General features: G+C 41.8%; 2 protein-coding genes across 2 annotated transcripts in view; one reads left to right on the top strand and one right to left on the bottom strand.

Moving 5' to 3' along the window:
- The window catches only part of LOC124290001 (ankyrin repeat and SAM domain-containing protein 3-like), a 31,492-nt gene extending 18,850 nt beyond the window's left edge, over nucleotides 1-12,642 (bottom strand). The window contains exons 1-4 of the mRNA XM_046726677.1: nucleotides 12,528-12,642; nucleotides 6,608-6,812; nucleotides 5,437-5,635; nucleotides 3,188-3,309 (exon numbers count right to left, since the gene is read on the bottom strand). Coding sequence (XP_046582633.1) covers nucleotides 3,188-3,309; nucleotides 5,437-5,635; nucleotides 6,608-6,801 — 515 coding nt within the window. The 5' untranslated portion in view covers nucleotides 6,802-6,812; nucleotides 12,528-12,642. The remainder of the gene's footprint in view (nucleotides 1-3,187; nucleotides 3,310-5,436; nucleotides 5,636-6,607; nucleotides 6,813-12,527) is intronic.
- Nucleotides 12,643-12,944: 302 nt separating this feature from the next.
- Nucleotides 12,945-17,193, top strand: part of LOC124290002 (dynein axonemal assembly factor 8-like) — an 81,741-nt gene continuing 77,492 nt past the window's right edge. The window contains exons 1-3 of the mRNA XM_046726678.1: nucleotides 12,945-13,081; nucleotides 13,829-14,016; nucleotides 15,509-16,121. Of these exons, the coding sequence (XP_046582634.1) occupies nucleotides 13,060-13,081; nucleotides 13,829-14,016; nucleotides 15,509-16,121 (823 nt within the window). The 5' untranslated portion in view covers nucleotides 12,945-13,059. The remainder of the gene's footprint in view (nucleotides 13,082-13,828; nucleotides 14,017-15,508; nucleotides 16,122-17,193) is intronic.

The following is a 17,193-nucleotide window of genomic DNA, read 5'->3' as shown; positions in this document are numbered from 1 at the left end:
AACCATTTGCTCTCCGGAGCGTTGGTTTTCACAAGTCACGTGATTGTTGTAATCGAGCAGTTTCCATGCAGAGCAAGTGTAGACGCCAAGGCTCTGACTTCGAGGGGATTGGAAGCTCGTGGAGTCCACGCTGCTTTGTAGGCCCTTAGTATAACGGCTTTCATCCATATCGATATCGTTGTTCGTGAGACTTCCGTGGGTGTCTCAGTGGATAAGGGGATGAATAGGCGCTTGAATATTCGTCTCCTTGTTTTTGTCCTTTGTAGGTAGACTTTTAGTGCTCTGACAGGGCATAAGGATAGATCCTGTGTATCCTGTGGCCCAAGGACTGTAGAGAGTGCAGGGATGTGGAACTGTCTGTCAGGCTGGCCAGGCAGTTGGTTCTTGGCAATAAAGTCCCATCTCAGTCCTAGATGTACGATGTCACGATGTCTTGATTCAAATCGTATTCGTTCAAAGTCCAGAGCATGTATTTCTGACATCCGTGCTGCTGTTGCTAGGGCGATGAGGAACAGTGTTTTCTGTTTCAGTAGTTCAAAGGATGTCCGTTCTAGAGGCTCGTAGGTGTCACTGGTGAGATGTTGTAGAAGTATATATATACTAGAACTACGTTGAGATCCCAGGCAGGAGCCTTGAATTTCTTTTGTTGGTCTTGCAACTTGAACGAGCGTAGTAGTGCCAGTATCTCTGGTACTTTGGTCAGCTTGACACCTGTCTTCATGGTGATAACTGTGCTGAGAGCTCCTGGAATGTGGCATGCCTTCATGTAGATGTTCAGGTCATCGACGATGCTGAACAGGAGAAAGCTGTGTTTTAGCAGACTTGTTGACCTTGTTGATCCTTGTTTGTTGATGTAGCACGCAACTGTGGAGTTGTCCGTGTGGACCGTGAGTCTTGTGAGCACCATTGTTCTTTAGTACGCTGGACCAGTGTTGTAAAGCGTTGATCACTGCTTTCATCTCCAACAGCTTGATGTGCAGACTCTGATCCTGACTCGACCACTTCCCCTGCTGCCACTTCATTGTCAAGGTGAGCACCCCATCCTTGTAGCGATGCATCCACGTAGAGATGAGTGTTGCAAACCGGCTCTTACATAAAGGTTCCTCCACAAACATTCGACTTCCAAGTCCACCATAAGAGGTATGGTTTCAGGCTGTCCGATAGTACCAGTTGATCCAGACTGTCGAGATGGGCGTTCACAAATATTTGTAGTGGGCGCAGTTGTAATCTCCCTCTGCGAGTCATGTCTTTGCCAAGCACGTAGTGTCAACGAAGAGAGCATTGCTTGAGATATCATATGTTGAATCTTGACCAAACGATCCTCTGGGACGACTATGCGATTCACCAGCGTGATGAGTCGTATTCCTAGAAATTAAAGATCCTGTTTCAGCTCCAGTTCCTACTTGAGGAGATTTACCAGCCATCCTAACTGATCCAGAAGCCTGATGGTGAAGTCTAGTTGCAGTCTGAGTTGACCCGGATCTTGATGAACTTGAAATCTGTCGTCCAGGTAAAAAAGCACTGCCTAGACCTCGACGATGTTGATATGTGACGATGGGCTTGGTCACTTGAGTAAACAACCAGGGGGCCGACGATTTTCCAAACGGTAGAACCTTCCACTGGAAGTGATAAGGAATCTTAGGTATTTCCTTGAGTCTGGATGTATCGGGATGTGTAGGTATGCATCTTGTAGATCTATGCTGGCGAGGTAGTCTGCTGGACGAACGAGATGTCGGAGCTGAGGAAGATGTATCATCTTGAATTTTGCTGGTCTGCAGAGATACTCCTGGTTGAACTTCCTCATGTTGTAGATGAGCCCGAAACTTCTCCTTGGAATTCTTCTTCGGTACAAGGAAAATTGGGGAGTAAAAACCGGGCGTGATGAGATCTTGATTTATCTCTTCTACTGCATCTTTGTTGAGTTGAGTCTTGATTGCGTCATCCAGTTTCTCTGAAGGCCAGCGGGTTGCTTGTAAGCAGCGGGGTGGCTTACAACTGTCTCTTGTATCCTCTGCACAGTATCTGGGATATGTAGTCGACCTGTAGTATTCCTCAATTCTCCCAGTGCCTTTGAAGACGTCCACCCACAGTCGAAGGTTGTACAGGAACGGCTGGGGGTGGAAGACGCCAGTCGTTCCAAACCTGTCCTTCAGCGCGCTTTCCCTGGCACCTCTTCCTCCTCTTGAGCTGGAATACGTCTTTTCTCTGGCTCTCTGGACTCCTGCAAACTTGGATTTGTTGGAGTAGCTCTGGGACGTCTGGCGAATCACATTTGCCAAGGTATCTATGGACTTTATCATCATGACCTCCCTTAATTCGTGTGTAACCTCTTTGGCGACTTCTTCAATTCTTCCTCCGAAGATTGATGATGCTGACCATGGGGCTCTGTATAAGGACTTGGTGAACCGCTCACTCCAGGTGAACAATGACAATAATCCTTGTCTCCTCAGGAGAGTCAGGCCTGCTGATGTGGATGCTAGATGTTCCGACATAAGTCTGGAATTATGAACATCGGCAGCAGTAGTTAACACACAGTTATCAACGCAATCACTCGTTTTAGACATGACTTGTGAATACCGTCTTACCCAGTCCTTTGCACGTCTATGAATGGAAAAAAGGTAGTTATTGAATTCAAAAGTGGTTAAATTCAGACAATGCTTACAGCGAGACCTGAAAGAACATGAAGTAGTGCAATTAGGACATAATAAATGTGGGTCAGCCGCAGACAACCGGTTCCTAAAACGAATACAAGTTTTCATCAAATGTAAGCACGATGAAAAAACATGTCAAACAACGTATAATTTAGATCAAATTTCAAACCATATAGTAGAATACAATCCTAAAAGCCGTATACAGCAATAATTTTGATGTAAAGGTCCTAAATAGAAAAGGATATGTGCCGTATAGGGACCCAGGTGCTCTCACAACCGTCCTCAAGGGCGAAGAAGGAGAGAGTGACAAAACATGGCTGGTCATGGGACGAAACGGGAGCCAAAGGGGCAAGGGAGGCCACTCGTGGGTGAGTGATGATTTTACGTACGCTTTTTAAGAAGGGAACTTCAAGGGATTTCAAGTGTTCCACTATCATTCGCAAGAAGAAGTAGAGAAGCATTTAGCATGAGTCAGGATAAGGAAAAATAACATCTTCATTGCTTGTTCCAAAGAGATTACAAAGGAAGATACTCACACAGCACTCATGTTGGCCCCCTGTTCCAGGAGGAAGAGGACAAAGTTCTGGTGGCCGGCATATGTAGCATGGAACAAAGCTGTCCATCCTTTCTTGTCCCACTCTTCTAGCTCTGCTCCATTCTGTTGGCAACATCACATTCTTATACATAAATTTGCACCCTGCAGAGAGTTCACAAAGTCCTGCCAACAATTGGTATGCATCCTTCAGACAGTCCTGCCAAAACATGCACATTCCCTGAAGCGACTTCTGCCAACAGATAGTTTCTGCCAACAAATGCTCAACTAACTACCCTGCTAAGAGTCTTGCCTAGAGATAGTTTGTACCCAGTTTGTACCCAGCAGACGGTTCAGCACATTCCCTGAAGCGACTTCTGCCAACAAATGCTAACTACCCTGCTAAGAGTCTTGCCTAGAGATAGTTTGTACCCAGTTTGTACCCAGCAGACGGTTCAGCACATTCCCTGAAGCGACTTCTGCCAACAAATGCTAACTACCCTGCTAAGAGTCTTGCCTAGAGATAGTTTGTACCCAGTTTGTACCCAGCAGACGGTTCAGTACATTCCCTGAAGCAACTTCTGCCAACAAATGCTAACTACCCTGCTAAGAGTCTTGCCTAGAGATAGTTTGTACCCAGTTTGTACCCAGCAGACGGTTCAGCACATTCCCTGAAGCGACTTCTGCCAACAAATGCTAACTACCCTGCTAACAGTCTTGCCTAGAGATAGTTTGTACCCAGTTTGTACCCAGCAGACGGTTCAGTACATCCCCTGAAGCGACTTCTGCCAACAAATGCTACCTACCCTGTTAAGAGTCTTGCCTAGAGATAGTTTGTACCCAGCAGACAGTGTAACGGTCTGTCGTTGGACGAAGCTTCTATACCATGATCATAGATCACAACACAGCTTGGTGTCCAATAGTTTCTTTACTGAGACCTATTGTGGCCTCGTAAAGACATTAAGGATTTGAAAAACATCGCAAATCGCACATGTCAATTTGAAATAAAATCGCAAGGAGAATCACACATATCCTGAGGTCACAACTGGCACAGCACCAAATCGCATCAAATATGCCATGTGCTCCCTTTTCACTTCCGCCCAAAGGAAACGCAACTCGCGCAAGTGCACAACCGTATACTGCCGATAATTTACCTACATTTACAGACAGTTCAGTCCATTCCCTGAAGCAACTTCTGCCAACAAATCCTATGTACCCTGCAGGGAGTTCTGCCAACAAATGCTACGTACCCTGGAGGGAGCTCTGCCAACAAAAGCTACATACCCTGGAGGGAGTTCTGCCAACAAATGCTACGTACCCTGCAGGTAGTTCTGCCAACAAATGCTACGTACCATGCAGGGAGTTCTGCCAACAAATGCTACATACCCTGGAGGGAGTTCTGCCAACAAAAGCTACGTACCATGCAGGGAGTTCTGCCAACAAAAGCTACGAACTCTGCAGGGAGTTCTACCAACAAATGCTACGTACCCTGCAGGGAGTTCTGCCAACAAATGCTACATACCCTGCAGGGAGTTCTGCCAACAAATGCTACGTACCCTGCAGGGAGTTCTGCCAACAAATGCTACGTACCCTGCAGGTAGTTCTGCCAACAAATGCTACGTACCATGCAGGGAGTTCTGCCAACAAATGCTACATACCCTGGAGGGAGTTCTGCCAACAAAGCTTCACGTACCATGCAGGAGTTCTGCCAACAAAGCTCACGAACTCTGCAGGGAGTTCTGCCAACAAATGCTCACGTATAACGCACTCTGCAGGTAGTTCTGCCAACAAATGCTACGCACCATGCAGGAGTTCTGCCAACAAATGCTACATACCCTGGAGGGAGTTCTGCCAACAAAAGCTACGCATCATGCAGGAGTTCTGCCAACAAAAGCTACTTAACTCTGCAGGAGTTCTGCCAACAAATGCTACGCACTCTGCAGGGAGTTCTGCCAACAAATGCTACAATGCAGGGAGTTCTACATACCCTGCAGGGAGTTCTGCCAACAAATGCTACATATGGGAGTTCTGCCAACAAATGCTACGTACCCTGCAGGGAGTTCTGCCAACAAATGCTACATACCCTGCAGGGAGTTCTGCCAACAAATGCTACGTACCCTGCAGGGAGTTCTGCCAACAAATGCTACGTACCATGCAGGGAGTTCTGCCAACAAATGCTACATACCCTGCAGAGAGTCCTGCCAACAAACGCTACATACCCTGCAGGGAGTTCTGCCAACAAACGCTACATACCCTGCAGAGAGTCCTGCCCACAGTCTCATTCCCACAGCTGGCAGCCAGCATCAGCGGTGTCTGTCCCTTGTGGTTCTTGACATTCACATCACACCCTGAGTCTATCAGCAAGTTGACGATGTTGTCATGGCCGATGTAGCACGCATACATTAGTGGAGTCCAGCTCCCTCTGTTCTTCTTATCAATCTCCACATCTCCCCTTAAAGTGCACAGAAAGAAAGTGACCATGTTAACATTCATGCAAAACTCCAAATTACATATAAATGTATTAATCTATTCAAAAAAGTCTTTACTTATCTTGACTCATACTAATTGCTTATCTCTTCATTCCTCCAAAATGTAATTGCAATTTGCTGTGCTGTTTATCTGGAAATATGATGGTTGAATAAAAAGCTTCTTCGAATCTATGCATGACATATTGTGCCATTATGCTAATCCTCTACAAAGATGGTAATAACACAGAAATTAAAAATGCACCAAGAAATACGTGACAAGTGACATGGCACAAAGATAATAGTATCAAAATGATAATGTCCTGACTACTCTTATTGTATATCTTGGAATTGCAGACCCATGAAGGTCCGGGTTAGAATATTGATCTTCAGTAACCCATGCTTGTCGTAAGAGGCAACTAACGGGATCGGGTGGTCAGGCTCGCTGACTTGGTTGACACATGTCATCGGCTCCCAGTTGCACAGATCGATGCTCATGCTGTTGATCACTGAATTGTCTGGACCAGATTCAAATATTTACAGACCACCGCCATATAGCTGGAATATTGCTGAGGGCGTCGTAAAACCAAACTCACTCACTGGAATTGTAGTGATCAACATTTAAGACATGCATATAACGTTAAAGAAAACATTAGGCTTCATCAGAAGAGTTTAGTGCCATTTTGAACAGTATTCCAGTGATATCAGTGTGTTAGCTTGATGACGGAGCAAAACCTGGAGAAATGCAGGTGTTAGGATGTACCACATTAGTGAAACCCAGGAGCATAGGAATGATGCTAAGAACAGTTTTTCATAAGCAGGGAAAACTGGGATTTGAAACCACAATAAATTTACATGGCATGCCCCTTCACAGAGCCAATTACAATACTTCGGATTCTTATCCCTAATGCCTCTGGTTGTACTTTGTACTGTGTGTGACATGTCATACATTGGCATACCTGATAATGAGAGACCTGACATAGTCATAGTGCCCAATGCTGCAGGCTGTGTAGATGTCATGTGGCACCGGCGTGAACACCTCCTTCTCCACCACTCCCCATCCCTTCCAGAACGACAGACTCTTGTCCAGAAGCTCACTCTCTGATGCCTCATCAGATGCTTCATATGCTTCATACGCCTCTGCAGATGTCATGTCTCATGTGCCTGTAACCATAATTAAAAGGAACTTTAGTTCCTATAACTCATATACATCATGTTCATATAGGTTTGGCCTCATATTGTCTGTCAGTATTAGTGAACTGAATAACATTAATAACAAACAGATTATACTTATTAAACATGGGGATGTATCAAATATTCCAAACTAGTCAAAAGACTCAAATAAACCGATTGAACAAATAATCGGCCATGACATCCTTAGTCCCCAGACACTGGATGTTGAATAACCAGTCAGGCAGTAGTCACATCAATCTGCTTTATAAGCTAAGATTTTAGCCGACATAGGATTCATTTATTAAATCTATCACTTTCCACAATTATACTGATATTACTGTCGGTAATGTAAAGCTATCCTTTTTAGAGTAAAAATAGTATTCTCAGTATTTATAGGTCAGGATAAATATTCTGACTCTGACTCTCCTCATTCCCTTAAACTATATTACAATATTTTGTGCTGTATTCCTCAAGAAACAAAATCCAAATACACTGTGCAGGCACACAGCAGCCATATGATCATCTGGCTGACTTTCTTTTTTCCCCCTGCTTAACAGCCTGAAAACACAACAGGGAGGGCAGAAGTGTTGGGAGTGTACTTTAGCACATGAGTTCGGATGGGTATAAAATAATAGTTTTACTCTACAAAAAAGTAATTTTTTAAGCAAAATTGATATTTTATACTTATCCTGACTCATGATATTTTGCTTATTTCCTTCTTCTATGCGATTGTTAGTGGAACACTTGAATCCCTTGTAGTTCCCTAAAGAGGACGTAAAAGTTCTCTCACCCATGAGTTGCCTCCCCTTTCCCGCTCAAACAGTCACGTGACCTGCCATGCTTGTCACTCTCTCCTGAATAAGCCCATGCACCTGGGTTTGCTGGGAAACCCGAAGTGTCTTCTGCGGGGAGGTTGGGAGGGCTTGACCTCCTGAGTCAGGATAAGTATAAAATATCAATTTTACTTAAAAATTTACTTAATATTTTTCCTTATCCTGACTCATGATATTTTGCTTATAGAATCCAACGGATTGGTGGTGGGTCAAGCCACTTCGTGGTTTCATCAGCTATCCTTAGATACATCCTGTATCCCCATCGGAACTGCAGAATGGCACTTCCTAGATCCTATTCTTCCAACTTCCGTTATCAACTTGGGTGACGTGAGGTGAAATTGGGTTTTACGTCATGTTTGAGAATATTTCGCTCATATGACGCCGTGCATGCGTGTGTATGTGTATGTGCGGCTGCTTGTACTAGCCCAGACTTAAGCTGGTTTTATAGTGCTAGCCCACTGAGATACCATGCTGCAGTGAAGCATGAATACCCCACTCAGACACAGTATACAGACTCCCGAGCCGACCAGTCCTTGTTTTACCCATTAATGCCGAGCGCCTGGCAGGGACCAACAAGTACCATATATATTAACGTCTTTTGGTATGAGGCTATCAACTCAGGGGGACCACAATCTTGTTATACTTCTCTAAGACAAGTGAATCTTTTAGATTCATGTGGATTTTCAGATACACTAGTAACTTCTTCTTAATAGTTATTTATAAACAACCCATAGATTATGATAAGATCATTACCATAAATGAGTTGCGACCCATTAGCGTACAGGTAAGATCGTTACCTGTACAGAGTCTTAATCACTCATGCTAGTCTGGTGTAGATAGTGCGCATGGACTCTCAACCAAAACTCTCCAGAGTGAAGATTATCAACAAGTCAACGTGATAAAGGGTGAGATTTCCAACTCAGCGCGCATTTGTAGGACCGTCAGTTGTAGTGCTACAACAAGTGGCCCTTCCAACCCTACCACCAAGAGGACATGTCCGGTCCACCCAAGGGCTTTCTGTCCAGAGTGGTTTCACCCGGCTACTACTGCCCATCATGCTACTCAACCTGTGATGATCAACCTACCGACTGCACCAACACCAACGACACCTACCAGTCTCTCAGAACTTCTCATGTAGTCTACCAAGTTTACCAACATTTGATACTGATAATGAGAAGGATTTCAGACTATTGAAGATGTCATTTGAAAACCTCATTGACCGTCACCTTCATTTGAGTGAGAAATACAAGTATCAAATATTGATGGATCACCTTGGCAGTAATGCCAAGAAGCTACCCTGTGCCTCTGAGTCACGCCACGCCATATACCATAGCACTGAAAGCCCTAAATGAGAAGTATGGTCGTCCTCGCCAGCTGGTTTTAGGAGAATTAAACTCTATCTTTGTAAAATCCAGCGACCATGCTGCTCTCGACAACTTTGCCCTCTCGGTACAATCTCTTGTGGGCATGTTGACTTGTATTGAAGGCGAATCAAGTGTTGAATTGAAATATGGATCCCACGTACACAAATTATTGACAAAACTGCCCTTTCAATTACAAACGAGTTTCATTGAGTACTGTCTCAACCATGGTACTCTTACCCATGAAGCACAATCTACCTACACTTTGATACATCTGAACAATTGGCTCCAGGCCAAGTCCAGAGCTAGTCGCATTGCCCAGCAGGCTGTCAGCTCTGTGAAGTCTGATACTCGACAACCAAATCATCCTGTCTCTCTCAACACTGTAACTATGTCTTGCAAGACCTGAACCTGCTGTTCCTACAGGTGGAAAAACAACTTACAAGTCCTACTGTTCCTTCTGTAACAGCGAATATCATCACATCAGTTTCTGTAACAGTTTCAAGTGATCACATGGATAAGGGACAAAAAAAAGGTGTTGGAAGTGTGGGAGATCTCATTCACCTAATGACTGTAATCTGACTGACTGACCCTCTGAAAAATCACAGGACCCATAGAATAAAATTAAACTCATGTCAGATTGAACATTTCTTATAACTGGCATTGAAATTATTAACAAACATAAGATTTATAAACAGCAAACAAGTGTCACATGTCACATATAACAACTTCAGTCAACGGCCGTTTATGACGGAAGACTTTGGTTTCATGAAAAATAATTTTTAAAAAACCAAAAAAACAACTTCAGTCAAAGTCATTGTGAAATATACAGTCAGACACTGGGGCTGGTGGGTTTTAGACTTCTATCAGACTGTTGGCGAATCTGCCGGATTTGTCAGAGGGTCAGACGCTATTCGTGAACACTGCAGAGACAGTGTTATGACTGCCAGCGATGGAGAGCCAATCCTGAGGTTCCAAAGATGGCTGATCTACCTCCTGCAAGACTACGGCTCTTCATGCCTCCTCTCTATTCCACCAGAGTAGACTATTTTGGGCCAATATACATCAAAATTGGCTGCCGAAGAGAGAAACAGTTTGGAGTGATCTTCAAGTGTCTCACACCAGAGCCGTTCATCTGGATCTGCTGGAATCCATGGGCATGAATACATTCCTGATGGCTCTCCGTCGTTTCATCTCCCGAAAAGGTAAACCTCATGAAATCCTGTCTGACTGTGGAACGAACTTCAAAGGTGGTGAAAGGGAATTGTCTCAGGCATTCCAATCCATGAATCCAGTCCTAGCCGAGTGTCTCTCCAACCAGCAGATCAAATTCAAATTCAATCCACCATATCCTCCTCATTTTGGTGGTACATGGGAACGAGAGATCAGATCTGTGAAACATGGACTTTGTACTGTTGCAAGTCTTGAAGCAGTGCACAAGAACACTCTACAGACTGTGTTGGTTGAAGTTGAATACTGAACTGTAAACCCCTTGGCTATGTATCCAGTGATGTCTCCGATGTCAACCCTGTTACTCCCTTCTCACTGCTGACTGGGAGGCCAGATCCGTCCCTTCCCCCAAGTGGTCTACCCTGCAGAGCAGAGACTAGGGAAGAGCCGCTGGCGACACTGCCAGACTGTAGCTGATCAGTTCTGGAAGAAGTTTATCCAGTTCTACTTGCCCAGTCTGCAACTGAGAGCTAAGTGGTACAAAGATGGACTCGAACTCAAAGTTGGAGACCCTGTTCTGATCGCTGATAGCCAACGGGTCCGAGGACAGTGGCCTGTTGGAAGGATTGTTGAAGTCTGCCCTAGCCCTGATGCCAGAATCCGGTCTGCTGTCGTACGCGTATCTGGGGAAGACAAGTTCCACAGACCAGTGACCAAACTGGTACTGCTGCCAGAATTGCCATGATTGACTGTAATTTCTATGTGCAAATTTATTCGATAAATTTGGGGGCGCGGCTGTCCTAAAGTGTCAGGAAGTGTTCCAGAGTTTCAGGGATACTTTTAATTCCTATTTCGTTATAATGTTCCTTTTCCGTCTTTTATGTCCATTTACTAGTCCTATTTTTTATTGTTGTGATCCATGCCATTCCACTGAACCATGTGCTCCGATCTGCGATGAACCTTGTTGAGTTGTTTGATGTACTTTGTGGAAAAGTGATGTAATTAAACAGCTGTCAAACTGAATCAAATCGAATAGTGCCTTCTATTCAAGACAATCCTTTACATTCAAAGAATCAAACTGCATACTGGAAGTGGAAGCACATTTCTATGTCATGTGAAGCCCTCCTTCAAAATGTTTAACATTTTCCAAATTCACTAGAATGGCATTACCAATGACATTCTCATAAATATAAATGTCACTACAGTTGGGGTCTGAGGAGATTTTGTCCAGATTCTAATGACAGCAGGGATATTCCCAGAGGTGTAACTAGAAACAGTGTTAAAAATATGTCAAAAGCTTGAAAGGATCTTTCTCTAAGAAAGAAAAGGGTGGCCTCTCCAGGAAAGGAAGTGAAGAGCCCTGTTCAGAAAGGGACATTTGTCCAACATGTCAATTAATATGGTCACTGAAGTAGGAACTGAGATGGTAGTTGCATCTTGTGACATCAAAACATTATTTCCAGATACAATGATCCCGCACACATATTTTACTAACTCTATATTTTGTCTCCTTATCTTTTATTGTCAATAGGATTAAAGTTTACCATGCATTGTTTCAAAGTACACTTTACTTGCCTTATATAGCTATCAGCAGATCAGTCTCTGTTACAAGAATCCATGTCTCAGCTCAATTTTTCTTTGAACACAGTTCATGGGCCCCGTTCCTAAAGCAATCGTAGGGCTAAGATTATCGTAACTCCCATACTTTAACATAAGACTTACGACAGTCGTAGCGCTACGATCGCTTTCAGGAACGGGTCCCTGATCCCTCACACTTTACGACTGGTTAATGAATTACCTAACTGTCAGCATCGTCAGGTCAATCATTATAAGACATTATTATATATACATGATAACACTACTCTATTGGAACTGATTTTCAGTAATTCAAGCCTGTCCTAACAAGGCAACTAAGGGGATCAAATGGTCAGACTTATTGACTTGATTAACGTATATGTCATCGTATCCTAGTTGTGTAGATCATTGGTCGTGATGTCTGTCACTTGATTCTCACATCCTCACTCCATTATATATCTTACTGACTGCTGTCAGGCCAGTCTGGTCTCTGGTTTGTTATCAGCTGACAAGCTATTGGACATAACATAATATTGGCAAGCTTGACATATTTTATTATAAAAAAAAGTATGAAATTAAATTTGTTGAAATGTATTAAACAAAAGGTCGCTCGGCGAGTAACAGTATGTCCATCGACCTTCAAATTATTTTATACATTAATTTGTAAACTGTCATCGTTCATAAATCTGCAACTGTAACAATAATCATGATAAAGCAACGATATCCCTGAGATGGCAGCATTACTGATGAACAAAACCAATGATTACCTTAATTTCCCAAATGTCACAAATGAAAATCCGTATTAATGCCACATGCGAAAGCCTTAGAAGAATGGAACCACTAATGACAACATAGTGCCGAGCACCTATCGGCCATATTTACAACAAGTTGAATCTCGCGATAGATCCCGAGTATACATCGTAGAAACACTTTGAATGCAACTATTTCTAATTGTTGCCAAAAAGCGAGATCCTGGGAAGACTTTAGTTTATATATGTTTACTACCGGTAAGAGATATCAAATACGTATAACATTAAAAACATGTAATACATCTAAGACAAGAAGCACATTTTCATAGCATTATTTGTTTTCTACAAGGAATAGATATGATGGTTGTTGATAGGTATATAGTATAATTATTTCACGGCAACTACCGAAACTCACCGTATAATCCCGAGTCTATGACAAGCATCATGGCTGCAAAATATTTTGTGCTCGCTCAAACTTAGAGAGAACAGAAACTTAGCTTTAAGAAAGTATTAATTAATTTGTTTGTACAGGACGGACTCGGCTCTTAGGATGAGGATGACCAAAATCAAGGGTAAATTACACTCTATCTGCTTTTTTAATGTGTTGGTTTATTTGATTACCGGCGTTCCAAGATAGTTGACATAATTACCATGGAAGCAGGAGCATCTATAGCCGTTCAAGAGATGCAGTGCTTTCAAACTACTCGTTGTCGGGTTATATTATACAGCTGTGACATACTCTACAGTTGCACATAACCTTCTGGCGTCATGTATCTGTGCCCCTTGTAGGCAATTTGCCAAGTATTAGTATCGATCACCCACTGAACAAGCCTATGTTGAGTATACCAACCATGATTTTGCATTTCTGAAGTTAGATATTTTTTGCACTATGACCATTGCCGTCTAACCGATATGAAGGTAGGACCAATTTTCACTGGCTGTTGAATTTGAGATGATGAAGTTTAATACTTTTATAACTTTTATGTACCTTTTCTTTTCTGAAACTTGTTGAACTAGAATAAGAGGGAAAATAATATTTTGCCTCAGTTAGACGATAGTATGCTACCATTTGTGGTCAATTACTAACTTGCTATATTACATAGCAGATACTCAAGACCTGCCTTTCCCCAGAATTGTTTTTGTACTTTTAAAATAATAATCATATGTGTAAGCACTAAACATTTTTCAATTGAAATATTCTTTCTGCACCACGTTTTCACATGCCACACTTTGAGTGGAATCCAAGTGGGTATTATACAAAATAAAATTTAAAGTTTATATTTTTATTGAGCAGAATATTTATGAGGTGTATTTTTCAGGTTCAATGACTATGAACTCATCAGGGGAAGAGAGTGACTCTGAAGTGTCAGTGGCTGGAGCTGCAAGTGGAGGTCAGGAAATGAAAGGAACATCAACAGCCAAAGGACCTCAGCTGAAACCACAAATGGACTCCATATTTGCTGAAGTTGAAAAAAGCCTTCCATCAATAGATTTTGATCTGTCGGATGTAAGAGGAAAATTGATGTTATTCTTTTCACAGGCACTAGTACAATAATATTGGGGAGCACCTTTTGAATATAGGGCCTACCTTTAGAATTACAGCAGCACAAACTTTACAAATTCCATCACATACCTTATGACGTAATTTGTGAAACTTTGGTAGCAAACACAATGCTCTGTGATCAGCTCTCAAATAATCAAAAATTGGCAGTTTCAAATATTTGTAGGCCCTTGTGACCTTCAGTAAATTTTTTCCAACTGGAATCTTTCCCATATTTTTTTTCTTTATTAACGTTCGGGAATCATCCATAATCCATCACTTCCTGATATTTCAGCTCTTTGCACATAGGAATGTCAACCCCAGTATTTAACAAATAACAACGTCTCTCTGCACCATAGGCTTCGCTAATTGATTTTGTAGAAACAATGTGAAACTGTGTACAGTGGAGTCTATTTTGTTTTCATTGTTTTGACCTCAACAAAATGGGCTTGCAGATTTCATCCTGTAGATTTTAAAGCCTACAGCCGGCAGCAGGCCCTGATGGCCAATTGGCAAATTAAAGTATTGCGAACATTGTCTGATGTCAGGCTGTTGCTGGGTTATCGAGTGTACCTAATCTCCACTCAGTGTTCTGTCATCTCTGTACGCATTGTCATTGAGTAAGTCAAGTGCTGTAGGGAGTTTATGTGCTAACCATAGATGGCAGCAGCGCATTTTATTGCAAGCGCCAATTTATGAAAGTACTTCTATTTCAAATACATTTTATATAAATGAATTGTAAATGTGGACTAACATACATATATATTTTGTTCAGTTAGTAAATTGCACCATTACACAAGAATGGAGTTTATTTATGCAAATTTCATTTTTTGAAGCGGTAAGAATGGATTTCACTGGACACGTCAGCCATTTTCAAGGCAGCTTAGGTCAATCTATTTTAATTGTTAGTATTATTTGAAAGGGTTTAAGGCTAGGGACCTGAACCAATATGGTAGGTGGATGTCCAGTGTAATGCATTTATACTATTTGTTGTTGCTGTTTCTCCTTTCGCATTTCTAATGCTACTTTTTTTTTCACACAAATAACATTGAAATTACACAATGAAATGGTATAATTTGGGCTAATGGAAATTGTCCTGGAACTTGCACAGGATCATATTGTTAGCATGTCCAATTCATTGCGTGTTGGCGTACATGCATGCACACACATGCACATTCGCACACACAGACTAGCACAAACACTGAACAATTCTTAAACAACATTTCTATAGCCTGCATTTTGCTAGAATTGTCTAAAACATAAGGGACCGTTCATAATTTATGGCTAGGGGGTGATGATTATTTTTATGGAAAAGCATTTCACAATGTGAATGACCCTCCTAAAGTTTATGTACAAAGTACGTGATCCCCGCTGCATGTCATGTACAAATCATCATCAACCCCCACTAACCATAGATTTAATGAATGGTCCCTAATGTGGAATGTTTTTGGTTTTGCAGATAAGCTCAGATACTGATGAGCCAATTATATTCCACCGAAGTTTGAAAACATCTGACTATTTGTTTGATGATGATAAGGACCTTGACACAAGTCTCAGTGGTGAATCCTTAACAGATATGATGCAGCCAATGAAACAAGCAATTGACAACATACCAGAGTTACCTCCCCCTTATGACAATGACCTTGCACTGTTGAAACCAATGTTTGGTGAGGAATCCCAAACTGGCTCAGGGGGAAGTTGGGAGGCATTAGTGACAGACTATGAACAAGACACAGAAAATTCAAAGTGTCCTAAACCACAGATGCAGAATTGGATGGCACTGGAACAAGATATGTCCCAAAATGTGGCCTTTCCACCAACATATACAAACAGTGGAACATCAATGGATGATGATTTCATGGATAACAGACTAGTTGTTGAAGAGAATTATGAAGAAGGGGGAGACAACTCTCAAGCAGGTCTTTCCATAGTTGCTGACACAGAAGCAGCTGATATGAACCAGAAGAGCAAACAAGATAATGAGAAACAGAAGAGTAGAGCCATCGCATCAACGTTTGTGTCAGCCCGACCTCCAGTGTTGTCTCTTCAGGCTTTGGAGAATATTGATTTAGGTAATCAGAAGACCTTTCAGTTACCCACTCTTTGTCGTTCACCTTTCATATTGATAGTTTTCTTAAGTATTCAGTATATTTATACTCCCTTGAGTCCAATCTACTGAGCATTTCTATATTAATAAGTAGATACAAGAATGCAGTTTCAGCATGTTCAGGTGAATTTTAATTTTCTCCTGTTGTCGAAAGTGAGTGAGTGAGTTTAGTTTTACACCACACTCAGCAATATTCCAGCTATATGGTGGCGGTCTGTAAATAATCGAGTCTGGACCAGACAATCCAGTGATCAACAGCATGAGCATCAATCTGGGCAATTGGGATTGTCGAAAGCATGTACTGTGTACTGTCCATATAGATATGCTTATTTCAATTTCAATACGTGAGATCTCACTGTTTTTGTGCATTCTCCACAGCAGTAGATTTTATGAACATGCTTGCACTTGAGCTGTAAATAAGGATGTGTATAGATATTCGGGTATATTAAATAAACGGTTACATTTACTTAGTGATGCACATTGTAGTCATACTATTGTGTTTTTTAACATGTTCATATTTCATGTATATTGAAAGCAACTGATATGGTGTAATGGGTAATGGTGGTTTGTTCTGTGTATTTTATGAAAATGTGCTTCTTTTCTGGAGCACTTGGTAGAATCCATTGTCCTGCTGACACTCCATAGTGGACAGTTGGTGATACAGACAGGACTAAGGAAGCACATGTTGAAATTCCGTGATCAGAATATAGCAGCTGTTTATCATTCATATTGTGAAAGGGGAACTATTTAGAATTTGCTCATAAACTAAGCTGTAAATAGCAATCAGCTGTACATGCATGTTCTCTCAAGCAACCAGTGATTTACATAAAACATTGTCACATGATAATCTTCATAATAAGAATTTGGATGCAGTGGTGGGAAACGATTGTATCTGAAACAGTTGACTTATCAGGACTAATTTGTTTGAATGTCATCTTATTTAATTTTTTGTAGGCACTTTTACATTATGTATTTAGAATAACTGTAAACAAAACAAACAATTTGGTATTATTGATATTGACACATTGTTTGATTGA

The sequence above is a fragment of the Haliotis rubra genome, unplaced genomic scaffold, assembly GCF_003918875.1.
Source record: "Haliotis rubra isolate DU_JTF1 unplaced genomic scaffold, ASM391887v1 Scf454, whole genome shotgun sequence".
NCBI lineage: Eukaryota > Metazoa > Mollusca > Gastropoda > Lepetellida > Haliotidae > Haliotis > Haliotis rubra.
Note: the sequence above shows the minus strand (reverse complement) of the source record. Positions and strands in the feature narration are given on the sequence as shown.